Below are 15,939 nucleotides of genomic sequence, written 5' to 3'. Positions count from 1 at the left end.
ATGGTGATTGAATTGAGACATTCAGCAATATTTGTTGTCATTAGGTTATACCGCTTCCCATTAAAGTACGCACGAGCCCATTTTTCAAATCCAGCTGCATGAAGATAATTACCCATATGAGGGTCAACATTAAATATTTGCACCATATGACGATCAAATTCAGAAATACGATATGCCTTGGCAGCTCTAAATAAAGCGAATGCGCTCTTTCATGCTTAAAGTGGTTCTTAAGATTTTGGCTTATATGGAATATGCATGCCCCATGATGAGCATCAGGAAATATAGTGGAGATAGCCTTCCGTATGCTTTCATGTCTATCAGAAATGAAAACTAAGTCATCAATATGCCCAATAGCTACCTGTAATTTTGTCAAAAACCAATTCCATGATGCATCATTCTTTGAATCTCCAACTTCGAATGCTAGAGGGTATATTTGATTATTCCCGTCCTTGCATGTGGCAACAAATAACGTTCCAAGATATTTACCTTTTAAAAATGTTCCATCAAGTGCTATTACTGGCCTAATAACACTGTGAAATCCTCTGATGCAAGGTCCAAGTGACATAAAAAAAATACATAAAATGATTATTATTGTCAGTTTCAATATGCGTTATCGTACCAAGATTTTTGGCTTCTAGCATATCACAATATGATGGGAGTCTCGTGTAAGATTCCTCTGCTGATCCCCTAACCAACTCCAATGCATGTTCCCTAGCTCTCCAAGCCTTCACATAACTTATACTCACACCCATGTCCTTCCGCATATCCTCCATGATGTCATGGGGTCTATGTACTCGTGATACCTCGTACTTAGACTTAATGCACTGGCCAATAAAATAACTACTTACATGTCGATGATGGTGATGAATAACATCCAATGAGCAAGTGTGTTTAATAACATATTTTCTAACCATGAAATATGAGAATTTTCGTACCTTTGATGCATGCAGTTTCCACATGCATCTGTCATCCACACAACCAACTTCAAATCTTTCTTTATTAGATCTCTTTACTTTGAACTCAAAATTTTTCTTCATAGCATCGATACCCAACTTTGTTTTTAAATCCTCCTTAGTCTCATACACCTGATCTACAATTATATCTCTACTTGAATTGCGTAGCTCTGTCATGTCTGATCCATGTAGAATGTTTTTATCCTTATTTGGAGCAATTGGATTGTTAGAGTTAGGCACATCACATTGCACGTTGATAGCTGGCACTTTGTCACATCCCATGTTTTCTTCGAAGGCAACATTATCTTGAAAAATATTATCAACCTCTACATGTGGCATATCCTCAAATTGCATGTTCTCATAATGCAACTCATCCACATGTGTTATATTATTTTCCACTTCATATTCTGAGTCCTCCAATTCTTCGGTTCCCAAGTCATCTTCTGAATCTTTATCTTCCTCATAATCTTCTAAATCACCTTGAGTACCCAAGTTGAGGTTCATTGGCATTGGTTCGAACTCAACTAGTGGAGTTTGTTGATTGCTTCCACTTCCATAAGAAAATACTTTACGTTTCACTCTAACGCACAATGGAATCTTGTAAGACCTTGAAAGGCTTTCAAAAATAAAAGCTCTTACATCATCATCATCGACTATCTCTGTGGGCCATGCACTTTTCATTGCATCATATATCACTTTCATAGTTACCTCATATTCATTTCGGTCCACATTGGCAATGTCATACACTTTATTCTGGAGTTCCTCAAATGTAATTTTGTCTGAAACAAGTAGTCCTTTGCTTTTGCAATTTTTATACATCGAGTTAGCCCACCTTCCACCATGGTTAATCAAAATTGTCAAACTAGACATTTGCCTGAAAAGGTAAGCCAAAAATATTAATTAAAAAATAACCATACAAACAAAAAATTCACAACGAAACCAAAAACATTAACTATGAAATAAAGTAAAAACAAAAATGAAATTAGAAATAGCATAGATATCAAATATCAACTATCAACTTTTATGCAATCTGCAGCATACAAAATCTAGTCTTACCAAACTCGCAATTGAATTGTTGCAAATGTTAAGATTTAACAAGAAAAAGAAAAGGCAAACACTAACGAAAGATGTTAAATCATAATTGAATTGGGAGGAAAGTTGGTTATTCCTATTATTGATACATTAATTCTGTTAACCACCCTTGCCTAACTGTTATTACTGAACAGAATGCAATGGTGCCAAAATAATTGGCTAAGCTACCTACTAGATAGTAGATATACTAGCCTCTCTTCCACTTGCATGCAGTCATTTACTCAAAGCATCCCTTTTGGCAGATTAACACAATGCTTTGAGTAAATGACTGCATGGTGTTAAAAGTTCACAAAAACTGAAAAGCAGGTGTGGCTGCTGGGATTCGAGCCCAGGTCTCTACGGCCACAACGTAGAATTCTTACCACTAAACTACAGCCACGAGGTTGTCCTCTAGTACAAAATTAATTGATTTATCCATAACTCACTTGCTGGTTGTAGTCGTCCGATGAACAAGTCAAACGCCATGCGTTGGATCTGACGTTGCGGATAATTCTCCTCCGTGGACGTTCACAGACTTCCCATGTACGTCACCTAGACCCTTGCAACAATTTCATCTCTTTCTGACATGGCAATTTACAATTTTACTGTCATTGCACTTCTTACCCATCCCACGGTCCCACCTCAAAGAGTAACTATCCCATGTTTCGCGCACCACCGACGCTAAGATAATTCCCCTGTAATAAATTAACAATTCTACTTTTAGAAAAAATTTTAAAAAAAATTGTTAGTGAAAATGGTAGCAATCAAAGTAAAAGTTTAAGAATTATATGTGAGTTAGACCAATTAGTTAGAGTGTGTGTTTCACCACCTTGTATGGGACTTAATTTTCATCAACGTACATTAGAGTAATTTTCAAAGAAAATATAAAATAACAAAATTTCAAATAGAAAGCCAACATAAATTAGAAAAACAGGCCTTTTAACAGAATAAGACAATAAAAAGTGATTTAAATATCCAGTTCACGGAAAAGGGCGAGAGCCGTAGAATTTATTTATTCTTGAAAGGCAGTTCCTCATTGGCTGCCTACCGTACATATCGTGTGGACCATCACACCGTAACTCAACAGAACGAAGTAGAGAACAACTGGAGATGAGCGGAGTCGGAAACTAGGATACGATGCATCATCCTACTAAGCGATGACGTGTCATGCAGTGATTTCTGCGAACTCCAAAAATCTTCGAAGCACCGTTAATTTCGGTTACATCTCGAACAGGGACATTATATATGTTTGCATTTTACATGTGTTCGTGTTCGTGTTCGATGTTGTCTAGGAAACCTTAGAAATTTCACACCTTTGAGCCTTCTGCAAAGCGGAGAAAGCACCACCAGTTTTGTTTATTTTCTGTAAGGTATTAATATATATCCATGTCGAGCATCATTTTTTAATTTTTTTAATTACTCAATTTGTTTTTCCTTTTTCTTCTTGTTTTGGGGTTGAAAAAATTGTTGGGTTTGTGTGAGATTTAGATTTCAGATCTGAAAATAATAGTGGTGTGGGGTTTTAGTTTCGTTGTAGAGAAGCTTCTGATGACTACCTACTTTTCGTGATTTTGAAGCATCGTACATCTCTCTCTCTCTCTCTCTCTCTCTCTCTCTCTCTCTCTCTCTCTCTCTCTCTCCTCTAGTTGGTAGTTTGGTAGTAACCTAATTTTTTTTTTCTTGGTTGTTTGATTCCGAAAGTTTATTTATTTTTTAAATTCAATTTGACCCCATTTACATTCTGTATATAAATGCTCCCTCTCATATCTCATACCACACTTGCACTCATTAACAGCTTGGGGAATTGGGGATTGCTTTCGACAGACAGGTGATCTGAACTTGATTTGCTGTTCAGTTCATAATCTGAAAAAGAAAAAAGAGCTTTGCTTTCTTCATCTGTTTTTCTGCTGAACGATGTGTTTTGAGTGTTAAGTTTTGTCTCCATATTTTCTGTCAAGTTTGATTTCATTTTGGAATCTGGGATTGTGTGTTGGTAATGGGTGTATTTGATCTAAAATGTAGAAGTTTTGATTGTCTGGGGTGCAGAAGTTTAACAAATGGCTACAAATGGAGATCAACAAGCCACCCCAAAACCACCTCCAAACCCCTCTCCTTTAAGAAATGCCAAGTTCTTTCAGGTAACATCTCTGGCCAAGTAGCATTATTTTTATTTTCAACTTTTTAAACCAGTTTGGTCAGTTGCTGATCTACCGCGTTAGTGTGCTGTTTTGCACCATATTTTTGTGGCAATTTATGTATATTCAAATGTTTATTCATCTGATGGCAGGCCAATATGAGAATTTTGGTTACTGGAGGAGCTGGATTCATTGGCTCTCACCTAGTGGATAAATTGATGGAAAATGAAAAGAATGAGGTAGAATTTTATTAATAATAAAAAGAATTAGAATTGACATGTCCAAGTGTTTATGCTTTACTAACATATTTGTATTTCCTGGTGTTGGTTTTCTTTTCTTCAGGTTATTGTTGCGGATAATTACTTCACGGGCTCAAAGGACAACCTGAAGAAATGGATTGGTCATCCAAGATTTGAACTTATTCGTCATGGTATGTCTTTTTAATAGGTCATGTTGGGTTGACCCTTTATTAGAGAATACCTTTTACTTTAAAGATGCTTCTGTGTATTCAGTACAAAGAAGAAGAAAAAATGAAGATTCTTGTGTGCGTGTGGAGATTGTATATGTAGTTTTATATCCCCATTATCTTCTTAAATAATATCCTATTGCAGATGTTTAAGCAAATTTTCAAGTGGTAAATATCTTTACTTAGTTTGGTAATATTATTTTTCCTTCATGCAGATGTCACAGAGCCTCTGCTAATTGAGGTTGACCAAATATACCATCTTGCCTGCCCTGCTTCTCCAATCTTCTACAAGTACAATCCTGTAAAGGTGCGTCTATTAATATTTCATGTTTATTTGAGAACAGTGAAGAGTTGAATATAGTGTTAAGCTGTTTTCTCACAAGCATCCAGCAACCGTGTGTACAAATATTCTTGGAGGTGGAATAATTGTCTTATGTGAACATTTCTTGTGTAACAGACAATAAAGACAAATGTCATTGGTACATTGAACATGCTGGGACTTGCCAAGCGAGTTGGAGCAAGGTTTGATAATCTCGTTCCGTCTTATTTGATATAGCCATCTGTGGATATCTTGTTCATTTCTCATGGTCTGAAATTCATTCAGGATTTTGCTTACATCTACTTCGGAGGTGTATGGGGATCCTCTGATTCACCCCCAGACTGAGAGCTATTGGGGAAATGTGAATCCAATTGGTATGCTTTTCATCCTAGCTACTGACAACAAATACATTTGCATTACCTTTGATCTCTGGGGTAGAGTATATTTTGTCTTTCTAAGGCAAAGAAAAATATGCTCTATTATCTCTTAAAACCTTTCTTTCATTGTATTCCAATTTATACCGTGCCATAATGTGATCTATGGTTTCTCATTTTCATCTGTACAAATTTAGAACAACTTTCATAGTGAAAACATGTCAATTGCACCAACTCGTGGCACGTATTAATTGGTTTTGTGTTTGAAAACGTAAAACAGGAGTTAGGAGTTGCTATGATGAGGGAAAGCGAGTTGCTGAAACATTGATGTTTGATTATCACAGGCAGCATGGGATAGGTACCTCTCCTTTCCTTTCTTCTTCTTTCAATGCTCATCACAGGCACATATTAATTGTTTTTGTATTCCTTCAAATTGCTGTTCTTTGTTTTCTCTTGCTAAATAACGGTCCTTCACAGAGATAAGGATTGCCAGGATTTTCAACACTTATGGACCTCGCATGAATATTGATGATGGTCGTGTTGTCAGTAATTTCATAGCCCAAGCTATCCGGTAAGTTCTACTAAGCCTTAGTTTGGTTCTGTACACCTATTAGAGGCGTACAACCAGTGCAGTTTTCACTTTGCTTGCCCCGCCCATGTAATGCTAAAATCTTTGTTGCCCATTTCTGTAGTGATGATCCCTTGACTGTTCAAGCTCCTGGGACACAAACGCGGAGTTTCTGTTATGTGTCTGACATGGTAAGCACGATTTTATTATTTTGACTCATGTTCTCGTGGAAAAATAAAAGGTCTTCATCAGGTGTTTATACAAATTAATCATACATTTTAATGCTCAAGGTTGATGGCCTTATTCGACTTATGGAAGGAGACAACACTGGACCGATCAACATTGGGAATCCAGGTTATCATACGAAGCCTAAGTGGTTAACAAGTAATCAATTTAGCTTTGTAGTATTATTTCATGGACAATATTAACACACTTCTATTTTCAGGTGAATTTACAATGATCGAGCTTGCCGAGAATGTGAAGGAGGTAGGTTTTTGTATTTACTCTCGTTTTCTTTGATTTTTTTCAGCAGGGCATGCCGATTAACTGCAATTCTTCTCACCACCTCAACATCACCATGAAGTGTAAAAGGGTAACTGATTTCTTGATCATGTGACTTGCAGCTCATCAATCCTAAGGTAGAGATTATAATGGTTGAAAACACACCGGATGATCCTCGCCAGAGGAAGCCTGACATCACAAAAGCAAAGGAGCTGCTGGGATGGGAACCAAAGGTTAAGTTGCGCGATGGTCTTCCCCTCATGGAGGATGATGTCCGCACAAGACTTGGTGTCCCCAAAAACAAGTGAGCGGTGTAGCATAGAATGCGAAGAATAAGTGGTGTTTACTATTTTTGTTTTATGATGGTTTTACTTGAAACGATTTGAATGGTATTTGAATTTATATCAACAAGCTTCCTTCTTTTATAACATTTAGATTCCTTCCTCTATTGAGATTGGTTCCTGTCTTGTTATGAAGAGTTGATACACACACACACACACACACACACAAACAAACGCCAATGAGTAAAACTTCACTTCGTTTCTGTCGGATACCCGTTTCTGAGCAGGCACAGTTAATACCCATTTACGTAATACCCAATAGGTATGCGGGTGCCTGCCTCATCCCATACAAAAGTTTCAGGGAAAAGACCTAAAGGTGATCACAAGATGATTTATTAGAAAAAAAATGATCTGGTCATTACCATTACACAAAAGAAGTTGCAAAGAAATCTATGAACCTATACGATTTCGAAGAGAAAATGGAAAATGGAAAATGGCAGGAGGGGTAGAGAAGACATTTCAAGTATTGAATCTTTAAGCTTCCACCACCCGTTTGGCTTGAGGTAGCTTGTCCTTCTTGACTTCCTTTTTAGGTTTTTCAACCGCATTTTGCCCTTCTGTTGGGTTTTCAATCCTTGCAAAGATTGGTTTAGGCTGCGCCATGACCTGACCACTCTTTAGCCCACCCCACTTGGTGTCGCTCTACAGTGCAAAAGTACATGTTAGTTCATAAAAAAAAGTGTTTGGAAACCAGACATAAATACATTTATAAAAGTGTCAGAGAGATACCCAGGTAGCAGCATCAAACTGTTCCTTTGAGTAGCCAAGCTGTCCGTATATTCTCCAAGATAAGCTCGGCGTGACGGGTGATAATGCAACTGCTATAATCCTCATTGCTTCTAATATTATCACAAGGTCCTGCTCCAAAAAAACAAGATTTTCATCAAACTGCATTATACATTGGACATCAATTACAATGTTAAACCTTGAATTGACACACAGATTGAGTTACTCAAGTCCAATCTATATATGTGTTCATTATTTGACCAACATTTTGGGTCCAGACTTGACCTCCTTTAACGGTCGGTGAAATGAGTGTTGAAACAAAACAGGCTAATGACCTTATTGAAGGAAATAAGCAAATACAAAACCACACGAACAGACAACCCGACATATACTTATCTATGTAATGCTAACCTTTGCAGCAGCTTCAGAAGCAGCACCCCCTTGCTTAAAGAGAGACCATGGTGCGCGCTCATCCATGTATAAATTTCCAGCATTGCTGATCTCTAGCACAGCCTCACAAGCTGATGATAGCGAGAGGTTTCCATACTGAACCCGAGCTTTTTCCACCTATAAAAGTATGGAAAGTGTTGGGACAACTAGGGTCAAAGGTTGCAACAGTTGCATTCAGGATTTTAATGTCCCAAGAACCAAAAAATGAATCACAATTGCAAAAGGGTCTCCATGGCTTGCAAAGCTAAGCCACCTCAAACATCAAGCGATTCCACTAATTTGACAAGCTATTTTTTTTTTTTTTTGTCGAAACTAATTTAACATGCTTGTGAAACCTGATAATGTTCGAAATATAATGAAAACTTTACCAACTTCTCCACAGTGTCCTTAAATGTAATTCCTTCAGCTGCAATACTTGAATCAACCACCAAAGTTGATTGGCAGTTCTTCTTAAGAAGTCCCAGAGTACGGTTAAGGAGATTTCCTGCAAAGCAGAGACAACTTCAGTGCTCCAAAGAGAATAAAATAGGAAAGAAACTATCATTCATTAACCAACAAAGAATACTAATGAGGCGCAGAGTAGAGATACCAATTGAATTGGCAAGATGAGCATTGACAATATTGATGAAACGATCTTCCGAATAGTCCCCGTCATTTCCAAATTCCACCTCCCTGAGGAAGAAGTACCTGACCGCATCTGACCCGAATTTATGAACCAAATCATTTGGTTCAATTGTATTGCCTAGCGACTTCCCCATCTTCATGCCATCCTATAATTTTAAAAATAAAAAAGCATTGCTGCATGAAATAAAATTACATACATGAGATGAAAACTCAAAATGCCTACTGCTCACAGTACTGTTTTCATTTTAAGTTGTATGAGCATCAATGATCTCTCTTTGCAGAGAGAGTTGAGCTAAGGCTATAAATATATAATCAATAGGACTGAACAAAATCTATGAACAACAGTTTGGATTACCATGAGTTTTGTCATTTTAACATACACATGACATCCATATCACAATGTGTCAACTTACCCCTATTTAGTAACATCAACTTTCTATCTACAATTAATTTCAAAAGAGACCATTATAATTTCATGTGGCATCTCTCATATTGGACACAAAAGACAATGTTACACATAGCTAAATGAACACCTGCTGCAATGCCTAACAATGGATCAGAAACTCTAGCATGCCCTAGGCTTTAAATCTCCACGACATGATCATTACTCAATGTTTACAGGACTGAGAATTCATCTAGGATTCCAATACCACTAGCTCTATCTATGAGGAATTCAATCACATGAGGGAGTTACAGGTACATCTATTCTCAGAAGAAACAATCATATATACTACGCTCAAATACCTTTGTCAAGAATCCATGGCCAAACACCATCTTAGGAAGGCCTAGTCCAGCAGACATCAGCATAGCTGGCCAGTAGACTGCATGGAAACGTAAAATATCCTACAGAAGAATAAGGAAATATCAACTATCATACAGAATTCTATTATATATCCCCAGTTATATCCTCCTCCTCTGTCATGCTTTGACATTGGAAGTTTGATTTAATATAACTTAATAGGATAGCTTATTTAAAGGTATATACTTGTGAACTGAAAAAAGTAAATCTACAATGTATGGAAATCACCATACCTTGCCAATCAAGTGTAGCGAGGCAGGCCACCCTGATGAAACGGCTCTTTCCAAATCAGGTTGCTCCGTATCTTCAGATAGTGCTGATATATAACTGTTAACAATATTTTGGAACGTATACATCAAATAAAAATAATCTCCAGTAAGCATCTACCAAAAGAAATAGAGAAACCAGAAGTAAAGAAACATCTAGTGATAAAAGAAAACAGATTCGCAATTAATCTTCTATCTACTTTTTATAACAGTTGTCTGAAAACTTATTTATTAGTCTATGTCAGCCATATGTTTGGACTTATATATGACATAATGAAACCACACTATATTGAGTAGGTACTCACAGCTTCAGAAACAACATGACTATGAGTTACATAGGGGAAGAGGAATGGGAGGGAGAAAGAACTTTACCCCAGTAAAGCATCAAACCAAACATATATTGTTTGCTTGCTATCATTAGGAACAGGGATGCCCCAATCCACTAATGCTCGAGAAATGGAAAAGTCTCTTAGGCCACCTCTAATCCAACTTTGAACCTTGAGGAAAAGGAAAAACCTGTTTTAGTTACTTATAAAATTATTCACACTCCCCAGTTAATCAAATATAACTATATATGCACTAACAAGATGAAGTGTGAGAACACATCAAGAAACGATCATAATTGGCTTGTAGGGTAAGTACTTCACATTACATTTGCAATTTCATATAGAAAGAAACAATTTCAAGTTAAGTAAACCAATGTACTTTATATCTAACCTCATTAAGACGGAATGAAGGCTGTACAAAATTTGGATTTTTTGCCAAAGTTTCTTCCAACGACTTTTGATACTTGGACAATGCAAAGAAGTAATTATCCTCTTTCCGTGCAACACATGGCTTTAGGTGCGTAGAGCAACAGTTGTTATCAAGCAGTTCTTTCTCATCCTGTGCAATATTTAGAATTAATGATATGAGACCAATTATTAAGTATACAACACAAACTACTCCTGAAAAATAGCTCAGTAGATATGTAGACGTTGTATTCAAACAACATATATTAAACGGAAAGGAGCCGCAACATAATCCCCACTAAACAAGCAATCAAGTCAACCTCGTTAAATTACCCAGAGAAATGTTCCAGAATCAAAACTAACACAAGGATATATTATGTCATCAATACAAGTAATATAATAAATCCATCTAAAAAGAAAGTTTCATAAGGAATAAGCTTAAGTTATTCAAATAGAGTTGAGAGGGTTATCCAAAAGTAAAAAGCATACACCCAGAAATACAAGTTTGAATGGCATAAGAGGGCACCTTATACTCCTCACAATTGATACAATAAAGTCCCTCATAGTCAGCCCTGTAAATGTCTCCATTGGAAAGAACCCTTGAGTAAAACTCCTTCACAATTGCTTCATGCTTGGGATCAGTTGTTCGAATGAATTTGTCATAAGCTATATCTAACTGCAATCATCAAATAACCCAAAATTTTTAAATTAATAAAAGTGAAAATAAGAGCAATTTGAACAATCAATTGAACAAAATAGTAAATTTCGAATGGCGGGTAAAAGAAAATACGTTTTTCCAGAGTGATATGTAAGACTGTGAAATGATGTCACAGTGTTGAGCTGGTGTGGAGGCACTAGCAGCAGCTGCAGTGGCAATCTTTTCACCATGCTCATCGGTGCCAGTGATGAAGATGACCTTCTTACCCAACAGCCTATGAAAGCGAGCAATGGCATCGGCAGCGATGGTAGTGTAAGCGCTGCCCAAATGAGGAGGGGCATTCACGTAATAAAGCGGAGTGGTGAGGACAAAAGGGTCACTGGCGGCGGCTTCGTCGTGGAGAGGAGTAGCGGAGGCACGCGTGCAAAACGACGTAGCTCTGGGTCTTCTTCTTGATGGCTGAAAGTGGAGGCGGGTCCTGAGATGGGTGGTGGCTTTGGAGTTGAGGGGATTTATGGGGTTTAAGAAGAAGTTTATTCTCGCTGCGGCTGCCGCCATTTTTGAGCGAAAAGCTTCAAAGGGTTGGTTTGTTGGGTTGAGGTGGGCTTAGTTCATGGCCAAAGCTTGGGTTTTGGAGTTGCAGGTGGATAAGATTAAAGAGGGGAAGTCAAATGATAAGCAAACCACAACGATAATCAGAGACCATCATCAGCCTTGGCTCATCTTGATTTTTATAAATAAAATTAAAATTGATTTATTGATTAATATTAAAATTAAAATTAAGATAAAAGAAATTGAAAAGGACGCCGTCTGTGGGAATCGAACCCACGACCACATGGTTAAAAGCCATGCGCTCTACCAGCTGAGCTAAGACGGCTGTTGTGCTTAATTGCAGTTTCTACAGTAATTGGATCGCTTAAGCATTTTGACCTTTAGCAGTTAAACATTTTTTTGTGTACAAGCGATAGTCTAAATTACAGGGGAGGAAGATTTCTCACATACACACACAACTTTGATGTCATGGGAGTTCGAACCTAAGAACTCTAGTATGCAAGTCAAGACCTTTTCCACTGGATTAGACCCCATTGGCTTAGCAGTTAAACATTATTTATGAATTTTGGGTCATTTCAATCCCGTTTTAGGTTCCCACCAATTGAAATTGTTGGTTTAATAACATCCAAAAACCTTATTCTTTTTTTAATTCTTTTTTTAATGTTTTTTTTTTTTTCATTTTCTCGTCTTGTCCAAAGGTATTCCTCTGGGTTATTCCTCTGGGAAATCAAACCAACTTGAATAAGTGAAAGCAATCGGTCTAACAAAAAATAATAAGATTACTGATGTAGCAACTTCTTATTTGTTGTGAATAAATAGTATCCAAAAGGGCTCATAATGAAAACAAATGAACCACCATCGCATCAATTGATATTCAAAAATTTGTGTAATAAGTTATCTCTAACACTACTCAAATGAAAATTGTGAAGATTTGACTATCTAAGCTAAAAGTTGAGAATGAGAATTCATCAACATCCATTCTAAGGTCGTGCTTATAATCCAAGTGTGATTTTCTAAACCGTACTTCTTAACCAAAATCGAGCAAATCCAGTGAAATAAAATCATCATCATTGTAGTAAAGCAAACTTATTATCAAACATATCTGACATTTGGCGACATTCGTGAATCGTGGTCACATGATATAGGTTTTTAAGTCAGCCCTAAAGACTGCATTTCAATCTGTCAAAAGCAGCAGCATACATTGAACAAATTGAAAGTTCTCATTTAGAACAAATGTATCATAGTCTTCTACCAATAACCATACGTCTACATCATCTTGAACCACAAGGTTGAAAAGAACCAAGATAAAAACATTTATTAAAAGCCCTTCCACTTCTAGCCGACTGAAGCTGATCTAGATTGGGTGCAAAACATTTGCTCCTTCACCTAAAACCACAACAAATATCGACTATCAATAAATTGTACACCTTGGGTAAGCACATATAGAAAAACAGCACTCTGCCCATCATTATTGGTGGAATACAAAAACTATAGCATATATGCAAGCTTTACTTCACTATAGTCAGCTGGTATGAAATAATTATGATAAGAAAAATCTCAACTCAGATTCCTACGAAGGCATCTCACTTGCACATGTAGGTTTCTTACCCATATGGATTTTCAAAACTAGAATTAATTGGTAATGTATCGTGATCGGCAGTGAATCGTGTAAGCAGCTTAGCCAATTTGTTCATTTGTTTCAAGTTTTTATTAATAGGTTAATCAGCAGATGGTGTCAATACATGTTATTGAGTACCGAACCATATATAGCACCGTACTCATTAACTCTCACTTCACTGCAGTGGACTGAACAAAAATATACTGTTTGAAGGCCGTGTGGAGATAGTAATTTTCTAACATAACAACCATTTGTGAATTTTCACTTGCAAGGCATCAGAGATCACTGTGAGTCATAGATAAGTGACACGATGAACAATGATGACGGGCCTCAGACATTGTCGACTCGCAACACACTTAACATCTATAGTTCAAAAGTAAACGAGACCAAAACTTGTTTACCAATATGTTAGGCCTTCATGGGAACTATCCTAGTACAATTCAATTGTTTCAACACTCTATGAAACACACGGGAAAGATGAGAGAGTGTGGGATAAGAGGGGGTAGGTAACTATTTCAAACACGAGCTCAAATAAAACTTGATTTCATGCTTTTGTTATGATGGAAACCATAAAAACTTTTTCAAAACTCAGCCAGACATTAACAACTACGAACAGATTAATCAACTAAACGGAAATGCGAATAATTCATAGAAATCATCAGTGACTTTTGACTATGTAACTCGACCAAATGTAAGCCTGAATTCATTTAAAAGACTTTGAAACAAATTTGAGGCAAAGAAAACTATGTCTCTTCATCATGGATGGCTCACTGAAACACCTTAGAACTGGATGTAAGATACGAAGTAACAAGTACCTAGATCCAATTTCCATATATGGCCCAAGACAAGAGCACCAAATATCAACACTGACCAAAAACGATGTCGTTTCTGCAACTCAAACCCTATCACTAAATAATCACATTTCTTCTTTGTTAAAGAAGGGACTCACATCAAAAATGCATATTTAGAAGCAATTAAGAAAATGGGTACCAAAATTAACTAGCAGTGAGCATCGGATTTTGGATCCATTACTGGTTGAGAAATTAAGAATAATAAATCAAAATAGGGTTGAAATTTAATTTATTAAGAGATTGGGGTTTGAGAGGCGTACTTCTTATGCCTCTGCACGAACTGAGAATTCTTGGCGTCCTCCTCTGCAAAATTTATGGCATCCCCGAAACAATCAAAACAAAACACAGCTTACTGATATCTTGTGTGCGTATGTAAATATGTGTACATAATCAGAGAGAGATAGAGAAAGGAAGGGAGAGGGCTAGAGTACCAGTGAGACCGAGAGAAAACTTGGTGATGAGAGTACCGGTGATGGCGAAACCGACCAGGAAAGGCCAATTTCGGTTCCACTCACGCTTGAAGAAGACGGGCCACGGATCGAACTTTCGCATCTTTGATTTTCTCTTCTTTTCTCTCTAACCAAACGGACGGGAAGTGGTGAAACGCTACCTTGGCTTGCGAGCGTTTGTTTTGGTGCGAACTTGCGAAGCGAAGCGAGAGTCGCGGGAGAGGGCCGAAATGACTCTAATATCCTCATAGCTGGCAGCTGGGTATAGCCGAGGTATTGCCACCATTAATACAATCCTCTTGGCTGCTTGTTTCCTTAAATTCAGTTCAGGCAGATAATTTTTTTTGCTATTTCAAGTTAGTTTATGTGTGTGTGCGAGTGTGTACCTTACAAGAAATTATGGTATTTAGAATTTACCAGTGATATTTTCCCTGAAATTCTGCCTCTTTTCTATGGCCAGGAAGAGGTCAAGAAGATATGCAGTTGGCAGTACACTAGTTGCATTGACCTATGGGTTATGTTTATATCAGCCAAAATACATGATTATGATCTTCATCCATTGCTCTTTACGATCATTCAGATTATAAATGGAGTGGCCGTCTTAATTTCTGTACCCAGATGTTTGCCTTTAAGAATCAAATGCATTCAATGGCTGAATCATCTCTCCTCTTTCACTGGCATTTTCATTCCTGTTGCCTCCATGGTGTTGGATATTCTGGAATATAAAATTGGCAAGGATGTCGGGAAACCTGGAAAAGACACCAATATTTTATATTCTGTAAAGGTTACGGATTAGTAACCGGGAATGTAAAGATTAGGAGCGTAATAGTATGTAAAGAGTATACCCACACGGCTCTACTATTTATGGTTATACTACAGTCGCGCGGCTGTGCTATTTATAAATAAAAAAGAGGACCCGCAATGCGCCGGGCTTGCCACGTGTCAAAAAAGGCCCAGCCGCCCGGCGATTACTATTTTATAATAAAAACCGTAGTATAATCAGGCGGTTATACTATTTTTATTATTAAAAAAATATGAGATATTCGAATATATTTTAACAGTATAGCCGCCCGGCTATACTCTTTAAATATTTTCGGAGTATACAAAACAAAAACACCAACAAAAAAAAAAACCCAGCTATGACGGTACAATAGTCATTTGGGCCCCCTCCCGCGAATCTCGCTTCGCTTCTCACCAAAACAAACGCTCGCAAGCCAAGGTAGCGTTTCACCACTTCACGTCCGTTTGGTTAGAGAGAGAAGAAGAGAAAATCAAAGGTGCGAAAGTTCGATCCATGGCCCGTCTTCTTCAAGCGTGAGTGGAACCGAAATTGGCCTTTCCTGGTCGGTTTCACCATCACCGGCACTCTCATCACCCAGTTTTCTCTCGGTCTCACTGGTACTCCTCTCCCTCTCTCTCTCTCTCTCTGATTGTGTACACATATTTACATACGCACACAAGATATCAGTAAGCTGTGTTTTGTTTTG

General features: G+C 37.5%; 3 protein-coding genes and 2 non-coding genes across 9 annotated transcripts; 1 reads left to right on the top strand and 4 right to left on the bottom strand.

The window, feature by feature from the left end:
* Positions 1 to 2,352: 2,352 nt before the first annotated feature.
* TRNAH-GUG lies at positions 2,353 to 2,424 on the bottom strand. Its single transcript has one exon. It is a non-coding gene; the product is annotated as a tRNA-His (tRNA).
* A 719-nt stretch (positions 2,425 to 3,143) lies between these two features.
* On the top strand, positions 3,144 to 6,833 carry LOC117620116 (UDP-glucuronic acid decarboxylase 5-like). Of its 5 annotated transcripts, none has more exons than XM_034350230.1 (14): positions 3,157 to 3,394; positions 3,820 to 3,852; positions 4,071 to 4,162; positions 4,312 to 4,398; positions 4,502 to 4,589; positions 4,841 to 4,932; positions 5,083 to 5,147; positions 5,230 to 5,318; positions 5,599 to 5,676; positions 5,796 to 5,889; positions 6,011 to 6,077; positions 6,177 to 6,240; positions 6,332 to 6,372; positions 6,510 to 6,821. In XM_034350230.1, exons 3-14 carry the CDS (start codon positions 4,082 to 4,084, stop codon positions 6,693 to 6,695), a joined length of 1,032 nt encoding a protein of 343 aa, XP_034206121.1. In that variant the 5' UTR covers positions 3,157 to 3,394; positions 3,820 to 3,852; positions 4,071 to 4,081; the 3' UTR covers positions 6,696 to 6,821. The 5 variants fall into 5 exon arrangements, with proteins under 5 accessions (XP_034206119.1, XP_034206121.1, XP_034206122.1 ...); XM_034350231.1 differs by having other exon boundaries at positions 4,047 to 4,162; XM_034350228.1 differs by lacking the exon at positions 3,820 to 3,852 and having other exon boundaries at positions 3,144 to 3,394.
* Positions 6,834 to 6,908: 75 nt separating this feature from the next.
* On the bottom strand, positions 6,909 to 11,694 carry LOC117620115 (methionine--tRNA ligase, chloroplastic/mitochondrial). The gene is made up of 11 exons (XM_034350227.1): positions 11,115 to 11,694; positions 10,851 to 11,000; positions 10,311 to 10,478; positions 9,966 to 10,090; positions 9,561 to 9,654; positions 9,273 to 9,371; positions 8,494 to 8,674; positions 8,273 to 8,388; positions 7,866 to 8,021; positions 7,458 to 7,586; positions 6,909 to 7,370 (listed from the first exon to the last, which is right to left on the bottom strand). The coding sequence occupies exons 1-11, from the start codon at positions 11,538 to 11,540 to the stop codon at positions 7,203 to 7,205; spliced, it is 1,812 nt and encodes a 603-aa protein (XP_034206118.1). The 5' UTR covers positions 11,541 to 11,694; the 3' UTR covers positions 6,909 to 7,202.
* A 92-nt stretch (positions 11,695 to 11,786) lies between these two features.
* On the bottom strand, positions 11,787 to 11,859 carry TRNAK-UUU. Its single transcript has one exon. It is a non-coding gene; the product is annotated as a tRNA-Lys (tRNA).
* Positions 11,860 to 12,620: 761 nt separating this feature from the next.
* LOC117618866 lies at positions 12,621 to 14,692 on the bottom strand. Its single transcript, XM_034348613.1, has 3 exons — positions 14,435 to 14,692; positions 14,264 to 14,306; positions 12,621 to 12,920 (listed from the first exon to the last, which is right to left on the bottom strand). The coding sequence occupies exons 1-3, from the start codon at positions 14,553 to 14,555 to the stop codon at positions 12,917 to 12,919; spliced, it is 168 nt and encodes a 55-aa protein (XP_034204504.1). The 5' UTR covers positions 14,556 to 14,692; the 3' UTR covers positions 12,621 to 12,916.
* Between the last annotated feature and the right edge of the window lie 1,247 nt (positions 14,693 to 15,939).

Source organism: Prunus dulcis, chromosome 2, assembly GCF_902201215.1.
Source record: "Prunus dulcis chromosome 2, ALMONDv2, whole genome shotgun sequence".
Classification (NCBI taxonomy): domain Eukaryota; kingdom Viridiplantae; phylum Streptophyta; class Magnoliopsida; order Rosales; family Rosaceae; genus Prunus; species Prunus dulcis.
The sequence above is the reverse complement of the archived record's forward strand: the minus strand, read 5'-3'. Positions and strand labels throughout refer to the sequence as shown.